The sequence below is a fragment of the Melospiza georgiana genome, chromosome 16 (genome assembly GCF_028018845.1).
Source record: "Melospiza georgiana isolate bMelGeo1 chromosome 16, bMelGeo1.pri, whole genome shotgun sequence".
Lineage (NCBI taxonomy): Eukaryota > Metazoa > Chordata > Aves > Passeriformes > Passerellidae > Melospiza > Melospiza georgiana.
In genome coordinates this window covers 4,498,323-4,517,338 of record NC_080445.1, presented here as the reverse complement: position 1 = coordinate 4,517,338, position 19,016 = coordinate 4,498,323, and the positions used below count along the sequence as shown (strand labels likewise).

The window sequence follows — 19,016 nt, the reverse complement described above, 5'->3', positions numbered from 1 at the left end:
CCCTGCAGGCCTGGCTTTGTCTGCCTTTGTTTTGCTGAAGGCATGGCCATGACAGCAAAGTGTGCTGAAGCCTTGGGTTATATCATAACACCCAGAATTTGGGTTGACTCTCTTGTCCCATAGTGATGGATTTATTCCAGCCCAGAGGAACTCTCACCATCTCCAACTTTCCTGACTTGCCATTCAGACCCCTGCCATTTCCAAAACGTGTTTTCTGTTCTTTTTGGAGGGGAAAAGGCACCATTTGGCACCATTTTGTGTTCCCAATGAGCCCTTTGCTGCAAGAACAGGATGGTTTCCCATTAGTGCTCTTGACAGTCTGGAAAAACACTGCAAACTTCTTAACAGGTTCATGAATGTCAGGTTTATGGCATCATGTGTTGTGGTTTTCTACACCCACATCTTCCTCACAAGTCCTTGAAACTGTAAATAGAATGAAGTGCTGGGAATGGCCAATTTGAGCACTGAGAAAAGGCTGGAGCAAAGCTGCAACCTTCAGAGATCTCATGCAAAGGCAAGGATGGATCAGGGCTGACTGATTAAGTGATTTCTCCTAAGTGGAAAGGACTGGCAAGGCAGAGCCCTCTTTGCCTTTTCCATCAGGAATGTGTTCTGTCTTATATGTGAGGAACAAAGGAGTGATTAGAGGGCAGCTGTAATTGCATTTTTGGAATAAGTTCTGTTCAGATTTAACACTGTGACATTGTGCTGTTTATGATGCGTGTAATTAAAACAAAGTAAAAATAACAACTTTTACTCTGTTGTGTCCTGGTCAAGGAGTCGCAGATATGTTGTGCTACAAGGAAGAGGGTGGAGAAGAGAAGAGGGTGCAAGTGATAAGTGGGTTGTTTTGAAAGACAACTAAAAAGGGGGAGAAAGGAAAACAATAAAGCAGAGAAAAGCCAGAGGCTACCCATCCATATACCCAGGCTGTTCATTCCAAGCTTATCAAAATTTCTAGATTTACTCAGTTCCTTTTGTTTGGAGTCCAGCTGCATTCCTGGTACATGGTGGAGGAGCCACGTGCCTTTATGTGCCTCCTCAAGCTCTTGCCCTTCTCTGACACACAGCATCACCCTGGGGTCTGTCTGAGGAGCCTGGAGTTGGCAGGGATGATGAGCAAAACATCTCCAAGCTGGTGAAGGGAATTCCTGGCAACACCTGGCAAGCTGAATCTGATCACACTGTTCTGCATGCCAGGGACCTTCACCTTGCATTAGCCCTCAAAAAAAAGCAGTATTTTCCCAGAGCCAAAATCACACAGACCTCAACAGTGTCCTCCAGCCCTTGCTCATGCCAGGTGCCTGGACTGGCAGGGAAGGAATGATGAAATTGATCTCCCCAGGGAGGGATGTCTCAGCAGGGATTACGCTGGTTGATTTTATTGGCAAATCTGGTGTCATTCTTCCCCAGCTCCTGGAAAGAAACATCCCTTCCCACCCCTAACATCCACATTCCCCACGTGCCCAGCTGAGGACTGGTGCTCATGCACACACTACTCTTGGGCAAACACAATTTCTAAGGTAACAGTCAGGTGTCCAGACTGCTCAAGACAGAGTTTGAAGTGCAGCAAAGATGATCAGACCTACAGAGCCTGTTGAGCACTCTGAGCTGTAGAAGGTCTTTGATGGGCTGGGCTGTGGTCAGCAATGTGGCTGGGTGATGGGAATGACCATCCCTTCCACTCTGAGGACACATGGTCACCTCCCTGGAAATGGGGAGGAAATGATCCTTGGCTGAATCAGAAGCTCAAGGGGAAATGGTCTGTGAGAGAGCCCCAACTCTGGTCTCTAGTAAAGAGCTCGTTTGGTGATTTCCACTGAAGAAATGTCAATATCATCCAGAATCTGCAGCTTGGTGATGGATGAGAGATTCTTCTGCCGATGCTTGTACTGCAGGACTTTGTTTTCATTGATGAAAACATGGAAATGGTCCTGGTCAGAGTAGATTTCAACCTGAAAGAGATACTGTGTGATGTTCATGTGGCCTTAGTGGACCTTGCTTCCATCACATCAGGGAGCTGCTGGATCTGCCCAGCCACCTCAAATCCTGCCCGAGCTGACACACACACTCTGCTCACCCCACTCTGGGCAAAAAGAGGGAATAACTTAGATTTTCCTTTCATGATAACAAAATCTGGTGGCAATGCAAAGCCCAAATTGAAAACAAATGCAGCATCCAGGGATTATTGCTGGAGCTCTGCATGGCTGTGCCAGAGTTGGGTATAAATCACCAGGTTTTAACAGGATTACTAACAGCAGACAAAGCCAAAGAGGGGGTGTTGCTGGGTATGGTGTTGGCAGGAAAGGCAATGGGAGCACCCCAGTATTGGCTGGGTTATTCCTGTTACACCTGAGGTGACAGAGTTACCTGAAAGGGCTCCTTTGCCTTGAAGGGGAAGGTGCTGTCAACCTCTTCCTGCCCCCAGTGGCTGTTGAGGAAGGAGTTGCAGACAATTCTGGAGCTGGAGAGGCGAGGGTTAAAGTGGAGAGCGATTTGGTCCCCGGGATCACAGAGCAAATTAATCTCAAACCTGTGACAGAGAGAGAAAAGGGATGGAGAGCTGGGAACGATGCTTCTGGCCCTCGTGAGCCAGGAGAGCCGGGAGCAGAGCATTCCTTACATGCCTGAACTGGAGCAGGTCTCACCCTTGACCACGATGCTCCATCCAGGACAGATCCCCTCAGGGTGCAGGGCCTCAAACTGCAGACAAGGAGGAGAACACAGCAAAAGTGGCAGAGATGCACTGCCCCACTCAGCCCTGACACTCCTTTCTCTCATTTTCATTGTTATCTTCTTTCTCTCCCCTCCCCACACAAGCACATTCTCTATCCCAGTCTTTTTCCCACTCCTAAATAATCTCAGAGACTCTAAACTGATAAGAAATCAAGTCTCTATGACACCCAGTTGATGAGGTGGGATTTGCTGTCCCCGAGGTCTTTTGTAAAGAGCTGAGCGGGATCAGAAAGCAAAAAATAAAAGAAGAACTTGAATGCCTTCATTGTTGTCAGGACACAAAGATGTTCTGCTTCTCTCTGTGCCTGAGCAATATAAAATCTGAAGCAGAAAACTTAGTGATGCTTTGAAGCAGAGGAACAGGTGTGAAGTGACATCCAGCGTGAGCTCATCCAGTGTTACACGGCTGATTCTTCCCAAAATTCCTGCCTGAGCCCCTGTTCCACGTGCTCTCCCCATCTCCAAGGTTAAATTTGCATAAAATGAGCTGGAAAATGCTCCTTTTTGAATAATTCATAGTTTTATTAAATAACTCATTTTAATAAGAAGTTCTTGCCATTTCACCCCATTAATTTTTTTTTAAGCACTCTAATGATCTTGCACTTCTGAGCATCCCCTCTCACAAACTTATTGCTCACATTAGGAAAAGTTCCCCAGCTTTGACATCTCCGCTGCCAGTTGTGTGCCTGTTTCTCCTTCCTATAGCTCAGGACTTCAACTCCCCCGTTTCTCTCTCTGTCACAAGTTCTATTTCCCATGCTTTTTTGGGATATACATGTTTTTGGGCAGGAGCTGAGACATTTAGGCAGCAGTTAGCAATGACCAACCTCATACCTTCATGTCTGGCTATTTTAGGAGGGCAGCTTTGGGACCCCACATGTGGGCACTGAAAGGCTCTGACCAGAGTTCACGCCTGTGAGGCACAGAAGCTGCTGGAGCTGATGAGTTCTGGATTCAAAGAGCACCTGGCAGCACCCAGGTTCACCTTGCCCTGACTTTTAGTTTGTAATCATTACACCAACCCCTGCAGGAGACACAGCACACACAGCAAAGAGCTGTTCCCTCTGCTGCTGGGTGAAAATCTGTCCAATTGCTGGTTACTGAGCATCACAAAACTCACTTTTGCAGTAGCCTGGACCAGACTGACACAGAGGATCAATAACCCCTGTGTTATTCAGGATTTCTACCTGTCTGGACCTTCTCTTCCACTTTCCTTTACCCACTGTCACACCCATGCTTGTCACTGTCACATTTTCTGGAAAAATCCCTTTACCAGCATTTTTTCTCCTGGGAAGCTGAGAAGTCTCAGAGAGAAATGAAAACAATAATTATCTGATTGCTTCTCCTGTGTTTAGCTGCTTTGGAACGTGGTCTGGAGATTGTTTACCACCTGGTCATTGATTGGTTTCATGAGAATTGTTTTAACTTAACGACCAATCACATCCAGCTGTGTCAAGGCTCTGGAGAGTCACAAGTTTTTCATTATCATTCTTGTTAAGCCTCCTGTCTGTATCCTTTATCTTTTAGTATAGTTTTAGTATAGCATTCTAATAAAATAATGCAATATAATGCGATATAATGCGATATAATGCAATATAATGCAATATAATGCAATATAATGCAATATAATGCAATATAATATAATATAATATAATATAATATAATATAATATAATATAATATAATATAATATAATATAATATAATATAATATAATATAATATAATGTAATATAATGTAATGTAATATAATGTAATATAATGTAATATAATGTAATGTAATGTAATGTAATATAATATAATATAATATAATATAATATAATATAATATAATATAATATAATATAATATGATGCAATAGAATAGAATATAATATGATGCAATAGAATAGAATATATAATGTATACATAATATATATGCTATGTGTAGAATAATATAATATAATATTACATAAAATAATGAATTAGCCTTCTAAGAACATGGAGTCAGACTCACTCATCTCTGTCACCCCGCCCTGTCCCCATGCTCACCCGCAGTGCCATTGCTCTCCAGCCCTGCAGCCCAGCCCGGGCACGCACAGAGGGGTTTTTATGGATGCTGCCGGCCAGGATCCCACGTGTGCAGGGATTGGCATCCCCAGGGGGCTGAGCTGTGCTGTCAGAGCCGGGGCACGGCCGGGATGGGGAGCAGGAATCCCGCTGAGCCCAGCAGGGCAGCCCGGTCAGGCGTGCGGGTTAATCCGGCCCTGCTGGTGCTGGGCTGGATCAGGAGCTGTGTGATGGGACAGGATGGAGCCCTGTGGTCCAGAGGGGTCTTGTCAGAACTCAGTGCATCCCTCCGGGTGTCCAGAGTTGCCAAGTACCCCATCGGGGGGCTTCGAGACCTTGGCATGCTGCCCACAACACCTGCAGGTTTGATTTTGACCCCTGGAGCAAGTTGCCAGCTTTGTATGAGGACATGAAAGTCACACAGGTTTGAACAGTGTAATAACAAAATGATCACAGCGTGAAAATGTAGATTTTAGGATTTTTCGTATGGGACAAGATGGAGGAATCTAGGCATGTCTAGCCTTTCTTCTTCTTCTCCATTTTCTGCAGTGATGTTGGCACTTTGGAATTGGTTTAGAGTAGAAGTGCACTGCCTAACATAGGTGATAGGCATTGGGAATTAAGTGTAAATATGTTATACATCGTTTGTAGTATAAAAGGACAACACAGAGTGCCTGTGGCTGCCCTGCTGAGCAGACCTCTGCTGGGCAGAAAGACAATTTTATAGATAAGAATTAATAAACAACCTCAAGACCGAAAAGTGACGAGTCCAGACTCGTTCTGCAGTTGCGCGGGCTGAAGCAGAGACACCCTGCACATCTCGGGGCAGCAATTAACAACAGGAACCCGAGAGGGTCTGATGTGTGTGAGGCATGAGGAAAGGATGGGGACTCCCAAAGCTGAGGGAGATACCAACAATCACACCCACCTCAAGGTCCAGAGAGAAGGGAGGTGGCAGAGGAGGAATGGTGCCTCAGACAGGGTTCAGCTACACCCTGACCATCAGAGATTGCTTTTTCTCCCTGTTTCCTTTATTCTTTCTTTATGAGTCACAGCCTGGCCTGAAATGAGCTGATGCCAGCTTTGTCCCAGCCACGTTTCCCCCTCGTGGTGCCCCGGGATGCTGCTGTGCTGAGCTCAGCACGCCCCGGGTCTGCATTTCCCTTCCCTGCTGGGGACAATGCAGGGATTTGGGAGCAGGGTGAGCGAGCCTTTGTCCAATATTTCCTGACATGGAAATGCACCAAGACATGAGCAACGTTGAAATGAATTCCAGTGATGAGGTGTTTTCATAAGCTAGGGAAGGGAGGGATGGTTGTGCATGCCCCCCCTTCCCACAGTGTAAATGTCTTAAAACTATGAAGCACCGTCCCCATCTCTGCATGCATGGGAGGATGGGATGGTCCTTGGCTGGTCCTACAGGAATCCATGGCATTTGTAGACTAAAACCCCCTTGGTGTATTGGTCACAGCTCTGATATGGTATTATTTAATGTTTGTTTTCTTTCCAGCAGATAAGCAGAATGATTACTATTCCAGGCTCCGCCCTTGTCAGACAACTAAAAATGCAATTCAACGGACATAAAAGCCAACAGCCTCTCTTGGGACTGAAAAAAGCCAAGTCCCAGGCCAGGATTTGCCCATTTGGACTCTCACAAAGCCAAGTCTAGTGAAGCTGAGCTCTGCCCTGTTGCCTGCAGGCTCTGCTGTGCTGGGAGCAGGAGCAGAGCTCTGTGCTACAGATGGCAGCATTGGGACGTGCAAGGGAGCCCTGAGCTGCAGCAGAGGTGCCCAGCGGTGCTGGAAGGACAGGGACAGGGACAGGACATCCCACTGTCCCTGCTTGGGCGGCTGAAGGATGATGGACATTGGTGTCTCCAATCTGCCGAGCTGCACTTTTCCCCTTCTTATGGCCTGAACCCAATATTGTGTTTTCAGCCCCCAAATCATCACTCCCTGCTCATTTCTGCTGCCTGCAGGGGACTGCAGGTACAAAGGGCTGCTTTTGGGATACTCAGTGGTGGTGGGCAGAACCAAGAAGAACTGCTGTCCTGTGTGTAGGAAGGGAGGGGTCTGCAAGCTAAATAAGTGTGTCCAGTTTATAATAATGATGTTAGTGATATCAGTGGATGGGGGTAAGGCTTGGGCACTGCAGAGCAGGTTGTGTTCAGGCAGGCTCAGCTCCTTCTCAAAGGGTGAGTCTGGGTCACCCCAAATCCTCCCAGAGCCATCTCCCACCAGACCAAAGCAGGGGCTGTGATTTCCCCAGAGCACACCTCTGTGCAAGGCTTCTCCAGCCTTGCTCCTCTGCTGCCTGGCAGTTTTTACACCTCCTCTGCAGCCATTTAATTTCTTAAGGGAATTCCTAAAACTCTCCTGTGCAAACAGGGGTCAGCCTGTGCTCTGGCCATGCTGCTTTAGGGATGTGTGACCCCAGGAAGGGTTTGGGATGTTGCTTTGCTGGCTCTCCCCCATTCCCTTTCCCCCAGACCTATGCTCTGCAATAACCTGGGATCTCTTTCCAGCACTACTGTCTAGTGCTGTGCCAGGGCCTGATGCTGTGAATGCTGTGAATGGGAGAGAAAAGACCTATAAAACCTTTGTGAGTGAAACCTTGGTGCCACAGGCTGTGGTATCTCTCTGTTTCTGTGATCTCACACTGCTGTGCATTATGGAACTGGCCAGGAGAGGGCTGGAGAGTGCAGGCAATTCCCTGAGGTAAATTATAACAAAATTCACACATGGTTCTAGCTCTAACTCTCCTCTAACTCTGGAAGGGTCTGGTGCAGCACCTGCTGCTGCTCTGCCAGGGGTCAGTGCTGCAGCCTGCAGCTCTCATCCCTGCTGTAAGGAGACCCCAGGCTCTCTGGCAGGAGCCCCTTGCAGCTGCTCAGCCCAAGGCAGATCATCAGAGAGCACCGAAGGAAAACATCACACCCTGAGAGGTGGCAAGAGAAACAGGGGAAGCTGACACCCTGGCACACGCTGCTGGGCTCCAGCTGAGCCCCCTGCCCCTCATTTGGGGTCAGCCCTGCTAACGAGGGCGGCCTGAGTGCTGGCAGCTTCTGGGAACGAGTGCTTGTCAGACTTTCCATTCTTTGGCCTCCTGTTAGCATGTCCCATCACCCTCCCAGTCAGACACTGGTGCTGGGGAAGGGAAGAGCATGTTCTCTCCCTCAGCAGCTGTCTGATAGCTGCTGGCTATGGAATTCTGCTTTTATTCTTGTGGATGGTAAGAAAAGGAGCCTGGTTCTGTCTTGGACAGTGCTGTGAATGAGACTCATTGAAAAGTGAAGTCTCTGCCTCTTATTGCTCTTTGGGTGGAAAGGGGAAGGTGATTCCACCCCTGCACAGGGCCATGAAGCCGCAAAGTGCAGCTGAGGCCAAGGCTGGAGTTGTTGCTGTCCCCAGCCCAGCTCCTGCTCCCCGCTCAGGACTTCCCTTCCGCGGCTTTGAGGAGCGGGGATGAAAGGCAAGGAGTGCAAACACAAAGCATGCCTGGTTTATTTTATTTATGACTGGCCTCTGCTTAAAAGGAAACCAGCATTATCAGTCCCAGCACTGCCAGGTCAGATGAGTAAATGAAAGAGAAGGGTTTCGTTTATGACTGGGAGCTCGAGTTTGCTCTTATAAGGGCATCCCGCCAGGCACGGCTGCTGCCACTGCTGCTGCTCCTGGCAGGGGTGGCCAGGCCCAGCCAGAAACTCAACCAGGCTCTTCCAGAGGTCAAAGCCCTGAGGCAGAGAGTGGCTGAGATCAGGTTGTACCTACCCCTCCTTCTTTGGCTTGGGGCGGCCACATGTGCTACAACACAGCATCCCTGCAGGCAGCGGATCCCTGTGGGTCCGTACCCATACCTGCTGGGTGTTGTCCTGCCACGCTTGGTGAACCTGACCTGCTCAATTCCCCGGGGAGAAAGGGGTAAAACCATGTCAGAATAGCTCCCTTTGCCCTCACCAGTGACTCCTGCTGGAAAGCAGTGCTGGGTTTGGGTCGTAGCTGGTGCTGATCCCAGTGCTCCAGCTCTGTGAGGTGCAGGCAGAAGGTGAACACACCCCCTGGCACAGGCTGCTGTTTGATGCCTGGGGTTTTCAGAGCCAATATTTGATGATCCGTAAATAATTGCCCTGTTGTATATGCAGGGACCTGATTTATCCTGCTCCTTGATGATACCTTCCAAACTCCTCAGGAGACATCTGCCTGCCTGTTCCTGGTGATTGATGGAGGAGGAGGAGAGCTGGCACTGGGCCCCGTTGTGCTCCTCTCAGTGTGTGGGTGTGCTGCCTGTCCCTCCACGGTGGCTCAGAGCTACAGCAATGACAGATCCTCAGGGGAGGGAGGTTATGTACGAACTCTCCCTGCTCACTTTTACGTTGAGTCCCTGGTTCCTGAGGAGCAGCATCAGCACTGTCAAATCCCCCTTCATTCCCCATTGCTAACTCTTGCCAGCTCAGAAGTGCTTCCCAGGAGAGGTTTGTCTCCGGGAGCCATTCTTCCTCAGAGTTTGAGCAGCTCTTATTCCGTGCTGAATGATTTACTGCCCCAAAGCAGAGGGGGAGGACGATGCACACCACTGGAGGGGCTGCAGCCTGGCCGTGCGCTCTGCTCCTGCTCTCAGCTGCAGCACAAGCAGCAGCACAGCCATCTCCTGCTGCAAGCCCCATGCCAGCCCCCTGGCCAGGGAGCCCACATGGCAGCAGGCCCGAGCACGGCCCAGGCAGGGCGCTCTGCACACCCCAAAGCCTCACTCGTGCCCGGGAGCAGCGCGTGGGCTGGAGCCCAGCCTGAGCCCGCAGGTGGGTCTGGAGAGCGTGCAGGGAGAGGAGAGCCTGGAGCAGTGGAAAGAGGGAGGGAGGGAGGCAGCCTGTGAGGTTTTAGGGATGCTCTGGGGTTCAGGGAGCAGCCACAGGTGTCTCCCGTGTGCTGGAGCCCTTCTGGCTATTGGCAGGTTTCGTGAGGATTGTTCGGGTCTGGGGAGCTTTGGAATTTGTGTAGCCCTGCTTTTTCACCATTTTCTACTGAGACTCATTAACATAAGGAGTCATAGATTCTGACATCATAAAAACTTTTCCATGCCCTTGTTTGATGTCCTCATCACACCTGAAAACATTTGTCCCACAGGCTGCACCCTAGAGAAGGTCCAGTTTGGGGTCAGATGGTGACTGGCACTAAAGGGGGCAGAGAAACTCCGAAAAGGAGAAAACAATGAAACCATCAGCATCACAAACATCTCAGCCTCCTCCAGCCAGTTGCCCAGCCCTGAGTGACCTTTCCCAGGCACAGAGAAGTGCAAATAATACTTACCCAGGAGGAAGCTGTGCCAAGGCCAGAGCCAGCTCAGCCCCTTCCCAGCAGGAGCTGTGTCCAAGGGCCACCATCCGTCAGGGTGGCACAGATGGTGCTGCCTCCAACCAGGATGAGCAGTTTTCCCTCCAGGCAGATCAGTGGTGGTCAGTGCTGGGACACAATAGATGGCATCATGCTGGGTTTCTGGAGCTGTGATAGAAGCGTGAACCCCACCCCAAGGAGACACCAGGGAGCTTAGAGGGGGCTTGGAGGCATTTGTTGGGGAGGGACTCTGGGTTTGGTCATGAAAAGGGTTAGGGAGTGAGAGGCTTGCAGCTCTGGGAGCCTGAGCATGTCCTCCCTCCTCCTCTGAGTATTTGACCACTCCTTGCACCACCACTGCTTCCTTCTCTTGGTCCTGTGGCAGTGAGGCACCAGCTCATCACTGCCCTGCAAGAGAGGGACAGTGACAGCAGCAGAAGGGATGTAGGGTCCACTCCCCATCCCAGGCTCTGGGAAAAGGTGGAATGACACAGGGGGGACATTTTCAGCCTGGCAGGGTGTGGCACACATCCAAAGGTACCAGCAGGACCCCACACATACGTGCCTCAGGCCACCCAGTCAGCAAACCCTTGAGCTGGGAGCACTGGTCCCCTCCAAAGGGCTCTGACCTTTGCTGCTGGTGGCTGAGCAGAAGTGCTGGCTGTTGCAGCAACCTCCAAGAGGCAGCTGGGGGAGGAGGATGCAGCTTTTTGCTATTTTGGAGAGCAGGGAGGAAGAGGAAGAGCTGCTAACAAAGAGCGAAACTAGAAAAATGACGACGGTGACAAAAAACCCTTCTCCCGTTTGGGGAACCAAACGCATTTTTGTTTCCTGATGTGACAGGGATAGCTCAGAGTGAGAGACACAGCAGAGGCTGAGTGGCAGCTCTCGGGTCCCAGGGTGAGGGTGGGACTGGAAAGGACCAGAGGCCCCACGAGCCCCCTGAGCCCCTGCCCTGCACAGGGGCCAGGGGCTGCCCTTGCCTCCCTTCTTTGCCTGGCTCCCCTCCATCCTCTCCTCCAGCCACTGCCCAGGAGCAGCTGCCCTGCTGTCACACCAGGCAGGAGCCAAGGAGGTGGTAGCCAATGGCACCACATTTTTTTTGAGATTTTGGGGCTCAAAGAAGTGCTGAGGAATGAAGAGGGGGTGTCGCAGACATCTTTTCGTTAAAAATCCTTTCTTAGGATTTTTCTTCCTGAGAAGCTGAGAGGCTTCAGGAACAAAATGTAAACATGGATTATCTGCTGCTGTGGAATGCAACAGGTGCATCTGTGACTGGCCCATCTTGGATGTTTATAATTAATGTCCAATCCCAGCCCAGTTAGCTTGGACTCTCTGTCCGAGACACAAACCTTTATTATTGATTCCTTTCTACTCTTAGCTTAGCTTGCCTTCTGAGATGAAACTTTTTCTTCTATTCTTTTTAGTATAGTTTTAATCTAATATATATAATAAAATAATAAATCAAGCCTTCTGAACATGGAGTCAACATTCTCGTCTCTTCCCTCACCAGAAAACCCCTGTGACCACCATCACAAGGGGGAATCATGGCCCTCCCTACAGCCATGTCTGCTGCTGCCCATCCTGCTGCTGGCTGCTCTGAGGCTGCAGGAGCCACAAACCCACCTTCCCCTTGAGAACTCTGCTTCTCTCTGCCCCTTCCTGCTGCAAGACTCATTCACAGACAGTGAAATTGTTCTAGAGACAAACAAACAGGCCCTGCCCCCTAGGGAGCCTGTGGTCAAGACCAGGAGATGCCGTGTTGCTTGGTTTCTTCTCTATTTTCATTTTGGCTTTTAGACTTGCAGATGGGCTCCAGCCACAAAGTCTGGAGGCAGGTCCAGCTTGCAGCCAACTCCTGGCTTGGGTGGAGGCTGAATCCAGGCTGTTGATTCAGTCCCTCTCTATTTCTGGTGCTGGCTTTACATGTAATTTGATTCTATATAGTTATGGATAGGAGTAAGTGGAGCGTGAGAATTTCAGCACGGGAGCTGAAGGGATGCTTTGTGAATGAAACATTTGTTAGTGCAAGGATTCAGCAAGAGGAAGGCACACAAACCGGCAGGAAGAGCACAGTGTGGGGGATGGAGGGGTCCAGCAAGGGGTTTAATCCACAGAAGGCTCCACCCAGACCCACCCACACTTTGGCTGCAGTTTGCCTGCTCACAGAGCAGCTCTGGGAGTTGGGGTTGAATCCCATCTGCATCTCAGTAGCAGCTCAGGAGAAGCCAAGGCACGCTGAGGAGCTGAGGACAGAGCTGCAGCTCCAGAATGTGCTGTATCCATCTTTCCTTGCTCCTGCCGTGGCTGGTGGTGTCTCCAACCCCTCAGGCTCAGAGGGAAATGCCATTTGCTGCAGCCAGGGGCAAAACTCCCACTGATGGTAAAGGACAAGGACTGCAGGGGTTTGGCCTTCATCTCCAAGAGACGTCTGTGGTAGCTCTGACCTGCCTCAGCACTCCATCAATCCTGGTTTGTGCTTGATGTGGATTGTAGCCTGGGGAGATGTTATCCAGCCGTGACTCTGCTCCTCACATCCTCTGCTGCTACTCCTCCTCCTCCTTCAGATCTCTCTGATGGGAGAAATTATCTTGTTTTCTGGAGCTTTTACCAAACTGCAAGGGGTTTTCCAAAACATCTGGAACAGCTCATGGAGCTGGAGTGGAGCATAATGCTGAGGGTGGAAACAGGGTCATGGAAACAGAGGCACCCTGTTAGATTAATGCTTGGGAGCCACGCTGGGACGGGCTGAGTTCAAATCCTCACCCCACTCACAAAGGAAAACAGCTGGAAACTGAGACCCTCCCCACACCACCACGTGCCTCAGGGTCCTGCTGCCCAGGAGGAGCCAGCAGTGCCCACCTCAGCACAGGGATGGGGCTCTGCAGGGCAGCCTGTGTGTCCTGGTGTCCCAATCCCTGGAGTCCCAATCCCTGGTGTCCCAATCCCTGGGTGTCCTGTTGTCCCAAACCCTGGTGTCCCACACCCTGGTGTCCCAAACCCTGGTGCCCCAAACCCTGGGTGTCCTGGTGCCCCAAACCCTGGGTGTCCTGTTGTCCCAAACCCTGGTGTCCCACACCCTGGTGCCCCAAACCCTGGGTGTCCTGGTGTCCCAAACCCTGGTGTCCTGGTGTCCCAAACCCTGGTGTCCCACACCCTGGTGTCCCAAACCCTGGTGTTCCAAACCCTGCTCCTAAATTCAGGCTGTGGGAGGAGCTCCAGGAAGAAGCCAGCATTTAGCAAAGGGCAACGAGGCCCCTGGGGTTATTTGGAGGCTGCCGGCTTGGCATCCCTCACTGCTGGAATACTGAGATGGCTTTGAATACAAAGCAACATGTAGTTAATTAAAAGAGGGGTGTAACTGGTGCCAAGCCCAGAAAATGATGAAAATAGACCTCTGCTAACATCTCCATTTCTCCATTGGACTGATAAAGAGGATCTTGTCAATGGCACAGCCTTGACTGTGTGGTTTGACTTGGCATCAGCCCGTGGTACAAACAGAGCTGAAGTGCTCTATTTATCTGCTGCTCAGATAAATTGATAAATTCTAACAAAGCAAAGCCATCAGAGCTCACCTGATGGGAGGACAAACGGGGATGGGAGGTGCAGCTGTCCTGGGGAAATGTGTGGGGTTCACAGAGGGGTTGCAAAGTGATTGGTGCTTGAGACTCCACGGTTTTACCTGTTAAGGGAAAAATAAAACCCTTCTGGTAGCACTTTTAGACAGCTGCTAAAAAGAAACCTGATCACTCAGCTTGGTACAAGCCAGAATTGCCTTTTTTAGTACAACCACAAGGAGATTCTAGGAAAAGGGAAGGTATGATTTATAGGATGGGACAACCTCTTTCTTGGAAACAAAAATATGTGAAAGCCATGGCAGAACCAGGACTTTTAGACTCATTTTAGTGGGACACCCTCTAAAAACGTTTCTGTGGTGCCTCAGGGGTAATTCAGGCTCCTCAGATTTGTGCTTTCACTGCAGAAGCTCTGCCTGTGTCCCATCAGCCGTGGGGGGGTGAGGATGGAGGGTGCATTTCCTGTGGCTGTGACAATGGGGTGAGAGCAGGGAGGGCCATGTCCCAGCTCTGGTGTCCCCTTGCCAAGAGGAGGGTGGCACACTGGGAGTGTCCAGGAAAAGTGCCTCAGAAGTGATTCAGGGCCTGGAAATGTTGCTTATGCAGACAGGGTGGAGAAGCTCAGTTTAATTTGTATTATTTTTTGTTATTTATTTTAGCACTATACATTGAAAAGTTTTGGCTGATGGATGATGATATCCCTAAATATCAGGATTGAGAGGGGAGAGGGTTTCCTGGGCCAACAGGAAAAACTGGATAAAATCAAATGAATGAATACAAAAGGGTATAACTTTGGGCTGGAATGAACACTAAGGTCATCTGAAAAATTCAAATGGAGAGTGGAACAGCCCATCCCCCTGCACTGACTGCCACAAAATCTTTCACTGCTGCCGAGAATATTTGGGAGTTCAGGGTGAGGGATTCTTGCATGCTGAGGCTGTGCCTCCACCTGCCAGCCCACAACAGGCTCTGGGTTTTAAACCCAGATTTAAACACTGATGGCCTCAGGCTTTCCAATCCAGGCAAGAAAACAAGCTGTGAAAAAAGTAAACATGTCACTGAGGTATTTTCCTTTCAGATGGGTTGATCTTTCCGAGCTCAGAGAAAGGACACAAGGAAGCTGCTGTCAGACATGAGGATACCAACCTTGACTTCACAAATGTGTGAATAATGTTTGCTGAACTTTATGTGTTATTCCAGAAGAAAAAAAAAAAAAAAAAACAAAACAAAAATTAAAAAAAAAAAAAAAAAGGGAAGGGAAAAGTTTTCACTGGACTGTGGCAGATGTGATCCCCTCAGGTAACCTCACTGCTCAGCCCAGGCTCAGCAGCTGCTGTCAGCACTGGCTGCATTTGCCCTGGCATGCCTGGATGGAATCCTGGTGGGATCCAAAGCTCATTTTGAAAGGACTGGTGACCCATGGGGCAGCTACCCCACCTCCATCCCACCCCACAGCACCCATGGGCTGCTGCCACAGGGATGGGCTCTGTGCCTTGCCCAGGGCACAGACAGGACATTGTTTGTGCAGGACCTCCCTCAAGTGCCTTTGCTGCTGAGCTCCCTCTGTGGTTTCCTGTATTTGAACCCCTTATCTGGTATCCTGCCACCAGAACATGTGCTTGGGAGGGTGAGTTTTATAGGTTGATAAGGTTTTATTGCAGCCAGACTTATTGGGGGATGTCTGAAATGAAGAGATGGGGAGCCTGAGGAGATGGGGTCCAGGCAGCTCCAATTTCTCCTAAACTCAGTAGTCTGGATACAGGTTTAAATAAAACCCAGGCAGTTTTGAGTCCAGCTCAGGCATACCTGGGAAGGTCCTTGTCAGAGAGCTCCAGGGCAGTTGTAGTTTGTACCTGGAAATTAGGTTTCATTGAAATATTCATTTCCATCCCCTGGCAAAGGGAAGCAGCCACAGGGCTGTGGTGTATGCTGTACCCTACCCACACACCTGAGGACCCCCTCAGAACCCCAGAACAGTGAGGGCTCCTCACTGCACCCCACCAGGCCATCCCACCAGGTATAGGTGCAATATCTATATATCTATATATCTATATATCTATATATCTATATATCTATATATCTATATATCTATATATCTATATATCTATATCTATATCTATATCTATATCTATATCTATATCTATATCTATATCTATATCTATATCCATATCTATGTATTGCACCCTCTTCTGCCTCAGTTTCCCTCTCCACTGCTCACACCTCCATCACAACCTTCCCTCCAACATGGGCCAAGTTCTTCTCTTGGCAGCAGCTTGCATTTAACTTTTTCTCTTCCTCAGCATCAGATTAGAAATAAATTAGGCTGGCCAGTAATGACTTTGCCAGGTGCTGGCTGCTGCTGCACTCCAGCTCTGAGTGTCCTTTGTGTGCGTGTGTGTACAAGCGACCAACAATGATTAAAGAGCCTTTATTAGTCCCATGACTGAGCTGTAATAGGAAAACCCTGTGTCCTTCCTGCCAGTGAGCAGCTCTGCCCCTGCTCCTGTGCTCAGCAATGCTGTGGCCACAGGGTTAGAGGGTTTTCTGATCTATTTTACCCTAAGGGACACACAGGGAATGTGATGTCGGACATGGAGATGGTTGTGTGTGGTCTCCTCAAGCTCTTTGTGGTCCCATGTGTCAGCTCCCATCAGTGTTGCTCCCTGGGTGCTGCAGGGGACCCATTCAGTTCCCTTCCATGAGCTGGTGCTTCAGCCTGCCCCTGCTCATGTCCATCCAAGGACACAGGGTGATGTGGAGGCTGCAGTTCTTGGGAAGGGATTTGTTTGCAGTGATTTGAACCAATCTTCCCCTATATCCGTGCTGTGACCTGACCTCCAGCACAGAAACCCCCACAGCACTGCCAGGCATCCTGGTCCTCCTGATTGATCCATCGGTCTAGCAGAAGAATTACCTTCTAATAAACTTCAGCTTGCTCTTACCCAACCAAACACACCAGAACCTTTCCAGAATGTCTTTTACCTCTGAGATGGCAGATACCAGCAGCCACACTAGCTGCAGACTGAATTTCAGGGCATAAACAGACATCTTCAGGACAGATATTGTCAGCCACTGGCTGTAGCTGTGCTGTTGGCATCCCCTTGGTCCCAGGGATGTGTGACTGTCCTGGACCCACCACCGTGGAAATGAATTAGGGACTTTTGGGAGCTGGGATGTGCTGTGGGAGCATCAGGTCACACAAACAAAGCAGCCCAAGTTACTGCTGCTGTCTCTGCAAGAAGGCACCAATTATTTCAGTGTTCTGGGCCAACAGATACAAACCGTGGCCAGACACAGAGCCTGCCCTGTGGATGTAAATCTGTCAGGAGGCCAAGTGATGGGGAAAGGGCTGATTTTTACATTTTGGTTGAGACCTCTTCCCAGCACAGGGCTTTAAGCTGGTGGCTCACCCCAGCCCCACCACATCTCAGCAGAGTAAATGCTCTGCACTTCTGCCAGCCTGCAGCCAGCCAGGGGATGCTGCAGGGGCATTTCAGGGGGCAGCTCGAGTATTGCAGCGAAGAGAGAAAACAGAGCAAGATATTTACTTTCCTCCCCCATAGCTCCGCTCCTGTGGCATCCCTTCAGAAGCTCCATTAATGGCAGAAGGCAAACACAGGGAGTGGGCTGCCCTTTCCCCTGGACCTGCCCCCTCTGAATCACGCTGGGCTTGCAGCATTTCCTGCAAATGCCCCCCTGGGCCCATCCCGCCCTCCTGCAGGGGCTGCCATCCCTGCCTGCATACAAAGGAGGTTGCATCATAACTGCTTTTTAAACTCCCAGCCTTTTGAAGTCGACGCCAAAGTTTGTTTTTACACCTGATCCGAGCCAAGTCCCTTGTTCTGGTGTTTACGAGAGTCTCTCTGGTTAGCAGGAGCTCACTCACCTTTATAACAGTCAGGTTATCTCAGCAATGTTTGTCCAGACTGGAAAGAACCTGGGCTCTTGAAGAACTGAAAATCAAAGGAATTCTGGGCTCTAGAAGGACCGAAAATCAGCGTCATGAAAGACACCAAACAACAGCTCTGCTGGAAGCCTTCCAGCTCTCTCTCCAGCCGTGTGTGAGATTGTCAGAACTCCCTGGAGGGGAAGAGACATATTTTGAGGATTGACATCCTTTAGAGGAAACAGGGAGAACCTCAAAAACAGGGCCTTGATCTTCATGGGGCAGGGATGGAGTTGGCTGCACCATCACTCATTTCACACCCATGGTGCAGGAAAAGATGCTCAGACTGGGCAGGGACCCCCAACATTCCAGGAGCAGTGGGTTTGAGCTCCTGTGGGTTTGGGAGTGACTGTTCCTCCACTTTGGGGCTCATTTTGGAGCTGTGTAACCCTTGTGACAGCTCTGGCCATGGCGCAGCAGGGCACTCCCAGGATCCCTGGCATTCTGTGTCCTCTGCTGAACATTTACAGCGCAGCAGTTCACAAACACCACCCCGGCCGTTCACATCACCCCTTTTTTCCCCAAAAGCCACCCAGCCAGGCTTGGAACGCACAAATCCCCAGCGCAGGGCCGGGGCTGAGCCGGCAGCAGAGGGAAGCACCACCCGCAGCAGGAGCGCAGGGCTGCGGAACCTCAACCCAAATTCCTCACCGCGGGCACGGAGCAAAGCAGGCGCTCCGGGCGAGATGAAAGCCGAGTCCTTAATGCAGCAGCATCTTCCCCCAGCCGACTTTCCAGTCGCGGCTTGCACGGGCTTCCTTGCGGACATCTGGCAGATGCGCCGGGAGAGGAATGCGATGGCTTGTGCAGATGGGAGGTGCCGCGCTCAGGTTGCAGCCGTGGGGCAGGGAGTCAGTGTTTTGTTTATAAACACGGGCAGGATGACTAAGATAAGAAGGGGATGGTAATTAAATTAAATTAAGGCTCTGGAAGTCGTTAGATGAGCCTGAAAGCATCAGCAGCCGCTCGGATTCCTGGCTCTGCAGAATAGGGGCTCTCTGTAGTGGAGCATCGGGGGATGTGCAGGGGGGTCTTTCATCAGCTCAGCGGGAGGAGATGGACACAGTTCTATCCAAACAGGGGACACGGAGGGGAGTCAGGTAAAAATGAAACACCAGAGCTTCAGGGGAGGAGGGGAAATCCACAAAGGTTCTTCCCGTTCCCCTGGGAAAAACGTTCCCAAAGCAGGGATGTGTGACAGTGGTCACAGGGATTTTCAGGTGAAAGGAGAGATGAGAATGTTGACTCTATGATCAGAAGGCTTGATTTATTATTTTATGATATATATATTACATTATAACTATACTAAAAAGAAAAAGAAAGGAAAAAGTTTCCTCAGAAGCTAGCTGCACTAAGAATAGAAAATAAAAAAATTATATCAAAGCTAG

General features: G+C 50.0%; 1 protein-coding gene across 1 annotated transcript in view; it reads right to left on the bottom strand.

Moving 5' to 3' along the window:
• Positions 1-1,790: 1,790 nt before the first annotated feature.
• The window catches only part of GRIFIN (galectin-related inter-fiber protein), a 49,228-nt gene continuing 32,002 nt past the window's right edge, over positions 1,791-19,016 (bottom strand). Inside the window, exons 3-5 of the mRNA XM_058035804.1 lie at positions 2,624-2,703; positions 2,371-2,533; positions 1,791-1,955 (exon numbers count right to left, since the gene is read on the bottom strand). Of these exons, the coding sequence (XP_057891787.1) occupies positions 1,791-1,955; positions 2,371-2,533; positions 2,624-2,703 (408 nt within the window). The remainder of the gene's footprint in view (positions 1,956-2,370; positions 2,534-2,623; positions 2,704-19,016) is intronic.